Source organism: Spea bombifrons, chromosome 3 (assembly GCF_027358695.1).
Source record: "Spea bombifrons isolate aSpeBom1 chromosome 3, aSpeBom1.2.pri, whole genome shotgun sequence".
Taxonomy (NCBI): domain Eukaryota; kingdom Metazoa; phylum Chordata; class Amphibia; order Anura; family Pelobatidae; genus Spea; species Spea bombifrons.
Genome location: NC_071089.1, coordinates 71,169,079 through 71,186,900, shown reverse-complemented (window position 1 = coordinate 71,186,900; position 17,822 = coordinate 71,169,079). Strand labels below are relative to the sequence as shown.

Here is a 17,822-nt window from a genome sequence, read left to right as displayed (position 1 = left end):
TAGTGTGTCTGGATAAATTAGTCTGTGTCTGCTTATGTGTTATATGTTAGTATGTTAGTGTGTGTGACTGTGTATGTTAGTGCCTGGGTGTGGTAGTGTGAGTCTCTGGAGTATGTTAGTATGAGTTTCTGTGTGTGTGTCCAGGTGTGTGCTAGTGCAGGTTCTGTGTGCTTGTATATGTTAGTGTGCATGTGTGTATGATAGTGTGTGTGCATGTGAGTTAGTATGCGTGTCCGGGTGTGTGTGTTAGTATGAATGTCTGTGTGCATTTGTGTTAGTGTGAATGTTGGTATGTTAGTGTTGATAATATAGTGTGTGTGGGTATACGCACACATCTGACCACTTTGGGATACAGCTAAGGTGTGCAGGTGGTTATGCCTACTGCTCCACTCCCAACAGAGATGTCCTGATTTGGAGACCTGAAAAGGTGGGCAGTATGTATGAGTGTAACCAGGAGTACAGATGAGAAAATATAACAATACACTACAACTGGGATTTATAGAGTATGTTAGGGTTCCTATCAAGGTACTGAATCTTTCTGTTATTCCACAGCAAGGTCTTTTTTCTCCTGGAGAAGGCTTCCGGAGTGTTTCCTCAAAGGGGCATACACTCTCTTTCCCCCTTTTAAGGAAGTGCTCCGTGAAGTTGGTACCAGGAAGAAGAGGGCAAACAAAGAAGACAAAAAAAAGAAGACCGAAGATGAAACAAGAGAAGAAGTGGAGCTGCAGGAAGGGAGAAAGACTTCTGCAGAGAAGGTAGGAAGACATTGAGAGTGTGTGTGTGTGAGAGAGAGTGGGTGTGTAAGAAGGCAGCAGTAAGAGAATGAGTGTGAGAGAGCATGAGTGAGAGTATGAGACAGCGTAAGCATGAACAAGAGTGAGTGTGAGTTAGAACGTGAGAGAGCATGAATAAGTGAGTGAGAATGTGGAGAGTGTGAGTGAGAGACAGCATGAGTGAGAGTGTGGGAGGGAGCGTGATTGAGTTTTTATTGTTTACACGTATTGTCATTGTCCTTCAGCAAAAAATATGTTTCATGTTTTCTTATTCACCACAGTTTCTAATAGTCAGATGGATCAAAAAAAGTAAACGATCAATGATGGTTTTTAATTCAGACATGTCTATTCACTAACACTGAGGTACTTACCCATGCTACCTCAGACCTTAGAAAATCTAATTTCCTCTGCTGTTGTCGAATATCAAAGCGATTTGGGCAGTGCAAGTTTCTTACAAGTTGCAATTCTTAGATCTGTCCCCAATATTTCCTTGGGGATTGAGCACACGGCACAGTCAGGATGAAGGGAGTTGTTTGTGTAATGGTAAATTTGCCAGGCACTCCCACAATTAGAACCTATGGGTTGGCCGCTCATTTTTCACTGGGTTTAGCGTCTGTGAAACTTGGAGACTTGGAGCCCCAGAGGTTAACTGAGTTTAATTACCTTTTACAATATGTTTTCAAAGCTCGGAAAATGAACTTGCTGTGGAATGTTGCCAAAGTAGTACATTATTCTTAAGCAAAACATAAATGATCTGCAAGCAATTTCACAACTTGAATACTTAAACCTGTCCTGGTCACTAAAGCACTTAGGACTTTCTGTCTTATGATGATGAGTGACAGCGGGTGTTTTAAGTAAGCACCAAGGTTAGTGTTAATCCTGCAGGGTTATAAACTGTGGGTCCTTGAGCTGAAAGGAAATACATGTTAAACTTTTTAATCATTTCACTGTTTATGGCTTGGGCATAATTAAATAGTGCGACAATGGGAAACAGTGATAAGAGTCAGGTTAAGCAAGAGATGTACACTAATTGTAATACTGTTTTCTTGCTGTTATATAAAGGGCACTAAAGGTTATTGTATTACGCCAGCTGCATATTGAAAACTAGTGCCATATTAATCAAACAAGTTCATCCTGTTTACTCATGTAATCTCATATACATACCTGGGAACTCTCCGGGTTTGACCCGGAGATTGCCGGGTGAGCACCCCTTCTCCAGTTCTCCGGGTCAAGACCCAAATCCTCCGGGTCACGGGGTCTTGACACGCCCCCTCCCCACCCATTTTCCCTTTTAATGGGGGTGTTTCCTGCTGTCATCAGCGGGAACGCCCACTGATGGCAGGGGGACCTACCACTGATGTCACGGGACCGCCCCCTGATGCCCCCACAAGTGAGCCCAGAAGTTCCCAGGTATGCTCATGTAGCCTTATAGCCATCAAGTTCTTACAATGTACTTACATTTAAAAAAGTTAATTGCATTCATAATTGCATAAATATATTAAAAAAATTACTTCCAGGGGAGCACAGGTGTGTTTTGAAACATTGTTTCTTTTATAACATATTTGCCGGTAAAAGTCACAATTTTTTAAGCATTGTCCCTACACGATATGTGTCTCTTGCGTCTCTTCTAAGAACCAGAGACTGGCTGTGGTACAGTATAACTTCCAATGTCACATCAGTATATTAATATCACTTTTTAAGTACTGGGCCACTGGTGCAAGCTTTCCTAACTGGTAAAACACGTGTCTAATAATTATACATTAGTAAGGGACACTTTAAATATATAAAAGGACCAGCTAGAAGAAACTATAAAAGGCTCACCCGTCAGAATGCACAATTACGAATATGAACTTTGATTCATCACAGATGAACAAATTCAATTTTTATGCTATTAACAAAGTTAGAATAAAAAAAATAATAATAGAAAACTACCAAAGTGTGATCAAGTGAAAAATTCACATTAGTAATAATTGACCAACATAGCAGGCATAGATCACAGGACCCCCCTCCCCACCCAGATTGCATTCACAGGACTTGCCCCAACACCCAGATTGCACACATTGGACTTGCCCTAGCACCTAGATTATGACTCCCACTACCACAGTCAGGACATCGCCGAGGTGGGTGGCAGCAGGCAGCGGAGGAGAGGGGTGACGAGCGGTTGCTGAAAACTTTTTCATGAGCAACCACTTGGAGCCCCTCTCTCTCCTGCGCTTCCTGCCACCTGGGTGCCATTCATAATACTCATACCCTTTAATAATCAGAAAAAGATATCGTAGTAATTTTCGGTAATTATGGTTTAATAATGGTCTTTGTGGAAACTGTGACTTGTCCATAGACAGTCTAAATTGTCACCTGTATTCAAGCAGTGATGTTATCTGGGATATATCAGTGACAAAACCACCAGTCAAGCTGCTCAGATATCATTAAATCAGATATAATGTTAGCTCCAGAATGCATGATCATGATAATAGTTAATTAACTCTAAAACTGGAGTAGGAATTCTGAGACTCAGGTTCAAATTCTTAAAGTTTACAGAGTTGCTCCCTTTAATTGAAAATGGATGTTTAATAATAAAAGTTATTGAGGGAAATTATATACATAGGGAGAATTATAGTGAGGAAAGTGGGGTTTTGTGATCATGTTGACTCATACATCCCATTAAAAGCGCAAAAAAAAAATAAGAAAGGACATATATAAATGGTGCGATTATGGTGAATTCAGAGGTGAGCCTCGCCTCAGTGGTGACTGGGAGCAGTATGACTTTGGTGCCCCCATAACTAAAATATATGCATACTAAAACCCAAGCTTGATTTAACACCCACTCACTCTAACATCATACACTCACACATATATACATGCACACTCTACAGCCCTCTCCTCCTCTCACTTGCACTACTAACCCTAGCCTCGGCCAAGACATGCTAACACTATATGCTGACATACCCATGCTCATGCTAACACCAAAATGAACATACACACATGCTAACAGACATACTCATGCTAACAACATGCACTAGTACACACTCAATCCAACCCCATATGAAGGCACACACTTATGCTAACATTACACATGCAGACATACATATTAACAGCGTTCAGTCATACATGTTAACATCATGCGCTCACACAGGCACTAACATAATACAATAACACACACACATCTACCACTAAACAGTAACATACACTCTGCAACACCATACATTAGCACCTAGACACCTACTCACACAAGAGGACATAGTCATAAGCCAGAGGGGCAAGGTTTAACGGTAACCTCAGGAAATATTTCTTTTCAGAAAGGGTAGTGGACGCATGGAATAGCATTCCAGCAGAAGTGGTAGATGTTAATACAGTAAAGACATTTTACTAGGCATAAGGTCAAGCTAGATATAGGATAAGGCCAGGTACTAAGGAAAGTACTCAGAGGTTGGGTAGACTGGATGGACCGAAATAAAACGGCAGGCCCCGACCCCAAGACTTAACTATTTATTGGAAGTCATGGGATGAGTGCTCAGCACACACGTAACAGAACTTCACATGATCAAGCACATATTTTAGGGAGTAAAAGTATCAGCAAAAGTGGAATCTTGTTGCACTGAGTTGTAATCTGTCAGTGCTTTAAGTCTCTGTATACTTGCATGTGTGTCTTTGCTCGTTGTATCTTGTTTCCCTTTTAGTTTTTTTATCTGTCTTTTTTTTATCTCTACACTTTGTCAGTAAGGTAGAAAAGTACACAATTACAGAAGCTCAATCCCGTTAATCACCTGTGCACAATGTTAATCAATCCCTCTCCAGGAACGCATGGGGGATGAAAAGATACCTTAATGATCAATAAGTCGCATGTGTGCGACCGTCTGCTGGATACGCGGAGCTGCATGCCCCAGACAAAATCATTGGATAGGCTGTGTACATGGCAATAACTGTAACTGACACCATAACTAGGCATGTTGGACATTCAATGGGATGCCATTTTGTTTCGGAGAATATGGTAAGGTGTGGCTTCAGAAAGTTGCATAGCTGCAGGGCCAGTGCAAGGATTTTGCCACCTTAGACAAAACCTCTGTTTTTCTGCCCCTTAGCTATGCGCGTGCTGCACCTCCAGTAGATTTGCGCTCTAGGGCCCGCATAGCTTTTGTAGTTGGGGTGTCTAGCAGTAGGGGGTATGGACAATTTTCAAGTAAACTACTTCCCCACCCTACCTTCACTTTTAGGGGGTTTATTCACTACAGGGAGGATCTCGCTGATATAACTGTACATTATATAAGGCAAGTCAAGCTCTTCCTGCAGCAGAAGCTTACTGGTGTTGGCTCTTCATAATGTTTAGTGAAGTATATGAGCTGAAACACAACTCTACTATACAGTACTCTCTACCTATTATAAGACCATTAGCTTTCATTGTTACAAACATCAATGTGGTGACATTGATGCACAATGAAAGTATTCTGCTAATTATCTTATTTACCACAGATTATGTCTTGCAAAATACACAGGGCAAACAAAACCTGAAAACCACATTTACTTTGTGGTGCAACAGAAAATGAAAAACTATTTATTGTTGAGAACATAACATTTGATTGGGAAGAGATAGCGTGAAAGGAAATAAAGAATACATAATGGGGCCAATAATGCCATGATAATTAACATAAAGTAAATGCAGGTAATCACAAACAATACACCCTTACTAAAGTTACTAATGATCTAATCACTGCTAAATCTAAGGGCCACTAAACTACGCTAATCCTATTGGGCCTTTCTGCTGCTTTTGCTCTCTCCTCACTAACATCCTACTTTTCTGATCATACCTTCAGCGTCTCGCCTCTCCAGTAATATCTGCCCTTTCCCTCTCAGTTGGGGTGAGTTCTAGTTCTAGTACCCCTTCTGTTCTAACTTTACCTATCCTCTCCTGTTCTCGCTCCCTCCCTGTTAGATTGTGTAACTACCTTGCCTCGGTATCTAACTGGATGTCTCCACAATTGCTAAAACACAACTGTCCAAAAGTGAACTACTTATTTTCCTTCCCTCTAATGCTAACATTCCTTCAACATTCCTTCAACAGTTTCCCTCAATGCCAATGGTTCAATTACCTCCCCATCCTCTTACACTCCCTGCCTTGGTGTCAACCTTGACTCTGACCTCTCATTCATCCACCCACACCCAGTCTGTCTCAAAAAACATAGATATATCCACACACTTACTTTCCTGAACCAATGAAGCCTAATGTTAACACCGAAACACTATGTTGTGGTACAGAGAAGGAAAGGAGGGTCTCTAAGGGAAAACATTTCAAACTGGGGAGGAGGTAAGATTCAAGGCAAGGGGATTTATGAATGTACAAATGCATATTCTTTACCTGCCTCCCATCCCCGTCTAAAACACCACTTACAGGACAAAGATACTACTCCATCAGTTAATTTGTAATGTATCCAGCTATAAGGTCAAATTCAGATCCAAAGTCAGGTTTTCCCTCATACCTCACCTCTTTCTCTGATTTATATTATAGAAAAAAACCAAGAGAGCAACATTTTATTGTGTAGCAGTCTCAAAAAATCATCAGCAAACACGTCCCACTATTTATAGAACCGATGTTTTGTTTAAATGGTATAAAAAAAACCCCAACATGGTAAGAATTGTTCATGACAGTAAAAGGACAGCAAGATTAAAGAATCCAAAAATCAAAATAAAAAAAATTAGCTTTCTATAAGAAATACTTAAGTAGTTAGTAATTTAGTTGATGAAACAAATGTTGTTATTGTTACTGTGCTTGACACTATGGTCTGATCTCTGAAGGTCAGGCTAAATGATTTCCTGCCTTATTACAGTTATTGTCACAGGCAGGCCTGATAAGTGACCTTGATATCATGGCACAGCATTCCACCATATCTCCCTGACAAGGGATGGTAAATAACACTCCACTCATTGTTCGGTTCCTATCAGTGACCAGCTCCCTCATTCAGATCATTACATTTGCTGAGATAGTGCTGTTCAAACCACGCCTCACCTCGTTGTGAATGAAAACACACTACTAGGCATAAAGTTCAAGGTAAATTTAGCATTCGGGTTCATTTTACTGTTCCGCTTGCTATGCATATAAAAAGATCCCATCACCTACTGGTTTGGCAGAAACACTGTTTTGCTTCATGATAGAAACACTGTGTATCAGCTCATGAGCTTTAACTACAATCGGCTGTGACTTTAACATGGCTTGCAAATCCCAGAGGTTACGGAGCTGTCAGTGTAACAAGAATCCGGTCAACAGCATTCTTTTTCGAATGCTCAACTCAGAAATTACACAAAACAGACAACACGACAATCATCGACATGCTTGTACAACTTCCAGAGGATGCCCTTGTGAAGGCCACAGAAAGGTCTCCCTGAAAACCCCTGAAATAATCTGCAAGAAGGCATCTGAAGTATTACTGAAGACAGTGGCTTTCATTAAAAATCTACCATCTTTCTACCACCTCCCTCAAGAAGATCAAATACTGCTTGTGCACAGGTGCTGGGCTCCACTTTTCGTTCTAGGTCTTGCTCAGGAAAGAGTTGATTTTGAGTTCCAAGAACTTTCTGAGCCCAGTCTGCTCAAGAAAATACTTCTTAATCAGTCTTGTGACACGGCGGAGGTGGCATTGATGTTTCATGCAGGGGTCCCACTATCAGAAGTTCAAAGAATACAAACATTTCTGTGTAAACTCTGGAGCTTGGACATCTGTACTAAAGAATACGCCTATCTGAAAGGCATGGTACTGTTTAACCCAGGTAAGATGCAGCATTTTTAAATTACAAATAAACATGGTGATATCTTAAGATATCCTTCAGATTGACTCATTGTTATTGATCTGCATTGTACATTGTGGTCTATTTACTATCTTTTCAATTACTTTTTGGTAGCTAAAACTAAGCTCAAATGTAACTTAAAAAGGTTTGAGTTGAATTTGTCTCTGTGCTTGAAGACACTGCCAAACTGATGGCCTTTAGTGGGCATTGGATTTAAACTAAATGGAAACACCACAGTTGAACTTCAGGAGTAGCTTGCAATGTACTTACCGTACTTTTCATTTTGGTTGATATGTAGGATGTCAGACTGTATTACGACTTCGAATGTTTGACTCAGCATATAGTACTTCCAGAAAGATAAATTAAAAATGTAGTATATGTGCATACATACCGGTGCTTCTTCTGCATGTACATTTTTTAGCATTCCAAGTCACCACTATTATAGTTGCTTTTTATATTATAGTCCCTTCCTATTGACTCATCAAAGGCTATCTATCTCAAAAAAATCTCATTAACTTGTGCTTTTTGTTGTTGCATAAATGGTGGAATAAATGTGGAAGCATTAGAGTTAAGTCACTTTCACAAAGTGTGTGGGTTATGGCGATACGTGCAATTTCCACGTATAATCACCTTGAAAACATTTGATGTGGAGGAGGCTGGTAGCGCCAGGAGCTTTTTTTTTATCTGAGTTCAACCAGGACAGTCATAAAATATACTGTGTTTATTGAAGGCAGTTTTCTATCCTATGTACTGATCTCACTGGCTGATTTGCTTGGGCTTGGAGCTTTCTTTCCATAGATAAATATACACATTAAATCAGTGATCTCATCTCGTCCAAGTCTCTCACTTTTTTGTAACCCTTGCCACAGACTTTAAACAGCTTTTCTGAGTAATGCATTTCTAATTCTCTGTTCACTCCTTGGCACATAGGGGAAACAGTTTCTATGAATGCTTCTTCCCAACACTTCCCCTTTTTTATTTTTATTAGCGCTTTGTAAATCAAACAATAAATCACAAAGTTTATATATAGCACAAAACACTGTAGTGGCTCTAAAACCTATTTTTTATGAAAAAAACCTTGACTGCTCAATGATGAACCAGCCAGAGATTCACCCATACAGGTTAGCAAGCTGGATTGGGTTCAAGCCCATGGCCTGGTGTGGCCCGGTTCATCAAGAGTAGTGTATGCTCGATTCGTGGTGGCTCAACCTCTTTCCTTTGTGCAGTTTTTTGGACTTCGAGGGTGTCCATACGGAGGCTCTTGAAGACTTTGTTGTATAGCTGCTTACCTACTTCTATTTGTTCACCCACAAAATGAATATCTAGTTCTAATTAGCAACCAGCTTGTGGACGTTTGTTCTTTTGAGTTGCAATATTTAGGTATATTATTACAATTTGCTTAAACCAGCAAATCTGTAGCTTCTCAGGAGCAAATCCTAGTGACAACAAAGATTTTAAAGACTTAAAGTCATCTGCACATTTAAAAAAATGCTTGTTGCTTCAAACAGATACAGCTTGAAATACTTCCTTCAGAGCAAAGGTACATGTAACAAGCAAGCAATGTGTACCACAGTTTAGTATACAGACCCATTGTCCACATATGTTCACCTCTTACAAAAAATAAGTAACATTTGCAAAGCATTTTATTATAACTTGGTGTTACTAGGGTATCTGTTAACTTAGCTCACATTTGATGAGAACTTCCCATCCTTTGAAAAGTCTTCAATCTGAAAATGGAGCACAAAAGCAGAAGTATGGGGAGACTTCAGGAGGAAAAAGGGACATTAAACACATAATACAATGAACAATTCATTCACCCTAATTTGCATATGGTATTGCATGGTGATGTCACAAAAAGTGTGGGATCAACAATTAAAAAAACGTTTGCCCTTTTGGTCTATACTTTGTTATAGTTCTGTTAGCACAATGTTTAGATTGATCAATATACTAATAAATCAAATCATGAATATTTATGATATTCAGTTATGACTGCTTGTTAATAGAGTTTCTTTTTTTCCCATAGGTATCAGTGGCATGAGGTTCCCACAGTATGTCCAGACTCTGCAGCTGGAAGCTTATCATACTCTAATGGAATACACATCAATGATGCACAGTGTGAAGCATTCTCGCTTTGCATGGATTCTGGAAACACTTGACATTCTAAAATTAATTGACCCCAAGGTCATTACGGATCTGTTCTTTAAGCCTATCTCAGGAGATATAAATTTGGAAGAAATATTGCTTGAAACATTGCTCATCAAATAGGACAATTTAAGTTTTAACCTAAACTGTTACTCTGTGTCGCCACTGAAATCAAACTTAGTAGCCTGCTAGAATACTTGGAAGAAATGCTCTAATCCAATCATGTTTCAAGTAGTCAGTGTGAAACATCTTCAACTCCAGCCATCTTGTGACTTTGGTCAAACTTATTCTAATCACTTAAAAAAAGTTTTGTGAAAGACAAAGCACTTAACTGGTTTAGGGAAATGCATCAGCTTTGTTGGGTAGATGTCTTAAATTGTGACTAGCTGGAGGATTTTCACTCTATAAGAGACATTCTTCATTTGTTATGGTATGGAATATGAATAATCACACAATTATTTCACATATACAATACTTTACCTAAAATGTGTGTGTGTGTATATATATATATATATATATATATATATATATATATATATATATATATATATATTATTGTATGTGTCAGAGTTGTCTCTGTTCTGTATGGACAACATGTAACAGAGGTTCTGAACATTTGCAATCATTACTTATTATTCTAGGTCTGGTAAGGTTCGTTTTGTCTATGATAAAACTGTAATAGGCACGTTTTATATAGCACTAATTGCACTAGGAGGGGAAATTGCATATTTTGAGAGTAGCTTATGTGGCCAAAAAACAAGGTTGAACATAAGTTTTTCTTAATACTAGCACTTAATCTAATTTTTTTGTTTTTTTTCAACAATGCTGTTTATTTATTTTTGATGTATGATATCTATTATGCAAAAATAAAAATAAATTATTGAAAAAAATGTTTATTTATTTTGTATTGCCATTTATGTCAGTGATTCTTCACAAAATTATTTCTCATCTCATTTCTCATGTGCATACAAACCCATAGGGTTACTGTCATTTTTTTTCTGGTGTTGTCTACTGTTGAGGAAGCTACAGGTAAGTGCAGTTGTATAGCCACTAATATTTCTATTATCCCTGTACATCTTTTTGAAAGGTTTAACTCATCTTGGCGGCCCTGAGTTTGAGTTATGAGATAAGAAAATAAAAGCAGTTTCATACATCAGCCTGGGTAAACCACCCAAAAAATAACAATGACAGAGCAATCACAGAGACCACTTTCCTCCAAACATAGTCCTCAAGTCCATCATAAGTTCAGCATCAGGATTCCTTAAACATTGCTGAAGGTTCCCATTGATTGTCACACAGCTACAGTGTCTGGAGCAGGATGGAATAGGGCATCGCATGGCCTGAGTACATGAAGAAAAGGAAAACCTACAAGAGGCCTGCAAATGTATAACAAGCTACACACACTGAAGCATGATGCGTTGTCTTTACGCTGCACAGTGTATCGTAAGGCCTGGCTTTTTCATCATGTGAAAAGCAGTTGTGCTGTACAGTTATGCACATCAACAGTATGGAGAAACACACCAACAAAATGATAGCACAACAAATTCCAGTAGGCAAGCATGGGATACCAGAAGTGCAGACCTGACACCCTAACCTATCCTGGTTAAAAGACTGTATGCTCACATGTTCCTCTTCTTCTGTGTCAATGTAGCTTAAGTAGTCTGTAATTTACTGCTGTATAGAATTTTATATTCCCCTTTTGTAATAGGGCTATATCATCTTCTGTGCTCCTTCTGGTGCTCTATAAATATAATGAAATGATTCACCTTCTGCCTTTCTATAACCTGACATTTCATTTATTTCCCTAACCTGCATTATAATTGTATTACAGGTTTACTTTGGATATGGTCAGGTGTGGAGTAACTACAGGACACAAGGGGCATTTGGTGGGAAGGGGTCTACATTTGCTGCTTACTTGCTGCAGTGCAATGTATGTGTTTGCTTGCACTGCCTATACAGCTGTGATTGGTGGTATGCGTATCCAGACAGGAGCCCACAGACAGACAGACAGACAGAAGGACTCCATTTTGGGTGTATGAACAATTATGGCAGTTAGAGGCCTACTTCCTGTCTTATGACAGGAACAGCTAAGAAGCTCCTTTGTAGTCACATGATTCAGTCAGTTACCATGGAAGCAGCATTGGCAGTCTGCTGGTGGAAAATGGAAGGCTCAGAATCACAGTGTCAGGATCCCCCCTCAAGAAAGCTGTAGCTACAGGAACACAGATACCCTACAGGTAGGAGCTGGGACATCTGCTTATATAAGTCCTGGGCATTATTCACTAAAAGGAGAGTTTGCATCAGAGATGTGGTTTCAACCCCTTGAATTTGGTATACATTATGGAGATCCATCTCCAGTGCCCTCCTTCTCCACCATCAAAACATGGCTGCCCCATATAATGCAAAATGAATACAATTTCTTCCAAATCTCCTCATCTTTTCCGTTATAGGTTATTACAGGACGAGCTCTACCTCTTTTGCTGTAGAAACCTGCCAGTGTTTGTCTTTCATAGTGAATAATCCATTGGAGAGTTATTATTATTGAAATGGAGAGAGTTGAAACTGTCCCTTTAGTGAATATCATTCTGCATGTTTATTTCTGTTCATGTATGTGCGATATCTCTGGCTATTCTTTTTATGCGTATCCGTGTTTGTGTGTGCAATAAATGTCCAATATGCCATCATAAGTCTATGTATAAATGCGTAGCAACACAAGGTCTCAAAGAAAGTAATAGTGATATTGTGCGCTTCGGTGATAACTCCGAGAAACAACCTTTGAATCATTTGGTATTCAGATATTCCAGATATATAATAGCCCAGAAAAGGAAACAGAAAGAAAAACAAAAATATTTCGTAGTAACGTTAATAAACGTTGCTCTCTTGAATTTAATAATTAATGGACCAATAATTCTGGAGGTGTCCAAAGAAATCAATTTGACATCAATTTGACGTGTTTGTGGGACTCCAATAAAAAGCGCAAGAATTATTAAAATTGTGACTGACAAAGGCTGACATTGACAAAGATTACAACACGATAGTTTTGCTTCTATTATATATCTAGAATATTTGCAAAACAAATGATTTAAACATTGCACACAATATCACTTTTTAGTCTCTTTTTATTGTGTTTATTGGTTGTGTGACTGAGGGAAACACACAGATATTCAGTACTGCTGGTGTATGTATAGGCATTGGAAATTCACAACTTATTCACTCTTTAATAAGTTTGATGCAGCTCCTTAAGAACAGATTGACCTCTCTTATCTATGATTCCCTTCATGTCCGCTTAAACATGATTCCTCGGAATGCAACTTAACTAAACTGTGCTATGACTGCCTATAACAGCCAGCTACTAGGTAATGTGCTCTGTGTGCGAGTGTGTATGTATGTATATATATATATATATATATATATATATATATACATACAGAACATATTCATATAGATTTTACAAGGGGCCCCTTTGACAGTGTTAGCTGAGGGCCCCATCTGATCTTGATCCACTCCTGCGTATGGCTCCCAGGATGTCCCTATTTTAATGGCATACCCGAATACGCCATTTGAAAGAATGAACTGTTATAGCTGTGGAGCACTTGAATGAACCCTAGTAATCCAAGAGTGTCCTTACCACAACTGCCTGGCTGCCGAGTTCAGTATTCAGCATTATTAGTTATTAATTTTACCTACAAACAACATTGAGCATAAGTCTGTATAAAAAAAAAAAGGGCAGCCGAATAGAAGACACAATTAAAAAGCAATTACTACTTAATAAATTACCAAGTCACTACAAAAAAAATAGAGTATTATAAAACCTGAAATAAAGGGAATACACCAAATCACAATGCAAAACACTGTAAATAATCAGTAATCGAATGAAACCAGAGGATAAATGAAGCTCACAAATCCTGCTTCGTGACACTAGAAGAAGAATATTCAAAGTATGGCATCAGGAATTGGTGCCTAAACTACATACACAAGTGTTGGTTTACACATTTCTTTACACAAATGCTATGTGGTGCTCTAGAATTTGGGAATATTTATATATTTTTCCTTTATTTATTTCATACAGTTACAGTTGTACCAGCACTTGAATGTACTCATCCACTAGCATGCATTTTTTTTTAAATTCCGAAGTATAAAATCAGTCTGTCTCATCGTCCTGCACTGCACATGCGCAGTATTATTGAAATCAATAAGATTTATATATTTTTTTTAACAATTATATCAGATGAAATATTTAATTGAAGTTGCTTACAGTAAAATAAAAGGTGTAAGACGCCCAATTTACTCCTTTTTCCAGAGTTTTTAAATTTTGTACCCAAGTTCTTAATGTTGGGGAGGGACATGCCTTTGGCTGCAAGGTAGGTAAGCTGGGAGGTGGTCCTAAATATGCATGCATGGAATAAGTTTGTATATGTAAGTGTGTACACGTAGAAATGTCAGTACATGTCAATGTGGGTATATGTATGTGAAGCTACCTATGAAGCTGAGGTTATGGCTGGAAGACCGCAGAGGTCGCAGCTATGATGGGGCCCACCTGTCCCTCAAGGAACAAGGAAGGAGCGGCAGGCCACAAGAAATATACAAGAGGGAAGTGGAGGATGTGGTAAGTACTGTGTGTGTGAATGTATGTGTGTGTATGTGGTATTTATTTGTGTGTGAATGTGTGTATGGATATATCCAGTATATACATATATATATATATATATATTTATTTATTTATTTATTTGTATATGTATGTGTGCATGTATGCAGAGAGGCAGAATAGAAGGATGAGAAATGTAAAAGACAGGCAAGCAAGACATAACATGGAGAAAAGAATAGAACAAAAAAAAAAAAAGACCGCAATAGGTAGGGAGAAAATACTGAAAACAAATTTCTTTAAAACATAGACATTACTTGGATAATAAACAGGCAAATAAACTTGTAGCTGGGAGAGCTAAAAGTGTAAAAGGGAGGGACAAGTGTGTGAGCGACATGGAGCGACATGGATTCATTACCCCCCCCCACCACCACAGTCAATCTCCCTGTTCCCTTCCCCATCTAGCCTACTTTATCTACACAGCATCACAGGGCTTAACGAGAGCGGAAATCCGTAGGTTCGCCGTCAGGAGTTAAAGACCTTTAACTCTTGTAGCGGGGAGACAGACCAAGTTCCCCATCAGGAGTTAAAGGGCACTGCAAGCGACTCTATTGGTCGCCTGCAGAGGCCTCCTCTTTTTTCCCCACGAAGACGAACACGAAGAGTTGGCCAGTGCCCAAGTCTATTATTAATACACACAATCTTGCACTTACACATACTAACACACACATACATACTCATTCTAACACACATAGTAATGGTAACATACACACTTACACATACAAACTCCTCTAACACACACAGTGTCAGGCTCCTGGATGTCACCTACCTCAGCCAGCTTCTTCAGGGTCCCCCTGTGTGACCTCACGATCACTGAGAAGGCCACATCCTCAGCCTCAAGGTGCAGACACGCTGTGTCTGGCTTTTGAATAGCTGGGCTAACACATGACTTACATACTTACACATTCATGCAAACACACATGTACACCTGTACACTCCCTCTAACACACACACTTATGCTAATACTTGCACATACATATTTATGCTTACACATACATTTACACTAATCCTTTTTGTACACACATACTTATAGCTTCATGCTAAGAGACACACACATACTTACACACTCATGCTAACATACATGCATACATACTCACTCACCTCACCCCTTACCTACCATAGGGTTAATTAGATTGCATGTATTTGTATAAAACCAGCAGATTCCGTAACTGTGTTACAAGAGAGTAAAATAAATTAAAATTACAAACAATAGCAAAGTGGTACACAAGGAGAAGAGGGCGCTGCTATTGCGGGCTTACAATCTAATCGGTGGTTGAGAGGAAGTGAAAACATTAGGAGAGGACTGCGTGGATGGGGATGATTTGGTTGAGTCAGGATGATCTGTAGAGGTTGTTGGTTGTTCAGATGGCTTGATTGGGATGTTGGTTGAGATTGTTAAGAATAGAGCTTATACCCTTCTTGAAAAAAGTGGGTTTTCAGAGAGAAAATCTGATAGAACGAGGAAGGGAATTTCAGAGGGGTGCAGCATTGGTTGCTGGATGTACTTTTTCATTTGTGTTTAGAAAATAGCCTTAAAATATAGGGTCATTGCATCTTATATTTAAAAATATTTTAACGACACCTTGCTGGGTGGGGGTAAGAGAGGGAGAGTGTGTGTATGCAGGTATATGGAAGTGTATGGTGTTAAAGTCTAGATTTTGTCATATATAGGGAGCCCTGTTAGGTGATTGTAACATGGTTTAGCAATTGCTTTACATTGAAAATGTTCTGAGAATAATGATTTCTTAATGGTGAAGACACATGCACAATAGAGCTGAAATGCAATGTTAGAATTGTTATAAAAGTTTAGGAACATATCGCAACATTGCTCTTTTTTGTATTTTTTTCATACTTTCGTCTATTTTACATGCGCTCCAAGGTAGAAGAAACATTTATATGGCTTACTTAACTTTGATAACTTACATTTATTTGAGTAATTACCAATTGGTTTTGGGATGTGTGCCTGGGAGGTTGAATTGCTTACTGTTAAATATGCACAGAGCTGTCTTTAATGCGGCAGCCCCAGTTTTTCAGGGGGCCCCAAACCATCTGCTCATTAAGCCAAGGTGTCTATTCACACTGGTGTGCACCACCACAACTTATAGTGTCCACAACCCTGCCAGCTCTCTCTAAAGGTGAATGGATTGCTCCCCCTTGGAGGAGCACGGTTGGTTGGGTAGATCATGGATCTCCCACTCTCCTGTACAAAATAAAGGGAGCGCACATACAGATCTCTGTTTCACTGCTTTCTCATAGTTTAAGAAAATTTAAAGAATAAGAGAAAAATGTGGGGGTAATGATGGGGACAGAGAAATGGGAGAGATAATGAGAAAGAGGAGATATAGTGAGAAGGGGAAATAATGAGAAGAAAGAGATACAGGAAGAAAGTGGAGAGACAATCAAGAAGCTGAGTCAAAGGATATAATAAGGGGGGAGATAGGAAGAAATGTGAAAGATAACAATAAGGTGAGATGGGGACAAAGGGGAGAGATAAACAGAAAAGAATAGAGGTAGAGGCAAGAAGGGAGATGGATAAAAAAGAAGAGAAAAAAGATAATTTAAGATGAGAAATGAGAGACATGGGGAGAAAAGATTGAAGACAATGAAAAGAGGGAGAGATAACGAGAAGAGGGAGAGATAATGAGAAAAGGTGGAGAGCTACAGAGAAAGGAGAAGAGATAAAAAGAGAAGGTGAATTAGGTAGAAAAGACAGCTAAAGAGAAATGGGAGAGAAAATGAGAAATGTGGGTAGAAGAAAAGGGGGAAGCAATCAAAGAGAAGGGAAGAGATAAAGAGAAATAGCAGGAGGGAGAAAAAGGAGGAGACCTAAACAAAATGAAGAGAGGAAATGGAAAAACGATGAGGTAAGGAGAAAAAAGAGGAGAGAAAAAGAGAAGGAGAGACAATGAAGAGATAAACTGAAAGGGGGAAAGAGAGAAGAACGGAGATAAAGAGGAGTAGGGGGCTTAAAGATACCGAAAGAGAGATCAAAATAAAAGGCTGAGATAAAGATGAGGAGAGATAATGGGAAGGGGGAAATCACAGAGCAAGGGGGGAAATAAAGAGAAAGGGAAGAGGCAGGGAAAAAGACGAGAAGTAAAGAGAACCTGGTCCTGGAACCAGTCCTTATTTGTACAACCTGGGCAAGTCATATGTGTGCAATATGGGTGCTGGGCAAGTTCTATTTGTGAAATCCAGGGCTGTCATTTGGAGTGTGCGACCTCTGATCCATGACTGCAACTTAGGGTTTCCCTACATTGTTTATTTGACCTATATCTTCAATGCTGAGTTTGCATGTGGTTTACAGTTGATCTATACCTACAAGGCTGTGTTTCCATGTGTTTATTTGATCTAAACCTGAACCACATGAGGGGAAGAGAAGTGTGGTACAGTGAAGGAGGGGACCTGAACACCTAAGGTTGGCACTGATCGTGACTCACACGTCTGTTTTGCGTTACACGCCAGGATCACACCATTGATTTACTATGCTC

The 17,822-nt window shown here is 39.2% G+C and overlaps 1 protein-coding gene across 1 annotated transcript; it reads left to right on the top strand.

Moving 5' to 3' along the window:
• Positions 1 to 6,841: 6,841 nt before the first annotated feature.
• LOC128483699 (nuclear receptor subfamily 0 group B member 2-like) lies at positions 6,842 to 10,135 on the top strand. The gene is made up of 2 exons (XM_053459974.1): positions 6,842 to 7,529; positions 9,571 to 10,135. The coding sequence occupies exons 1-2, from the start codon at positions 6,971 to 6,973 to the stop codon at positions 9,810 to 9,812; spliced, it is 801 nt and encodes a 266-aa protein (XP_053315949.1). The 5' UTR covers positions 6,842 to 6,970; the 3' UTR covers positions 9,813 to 10,135.
• Positions 10,136 to 17,822: the final 7,687 nt, after the last annotated feature.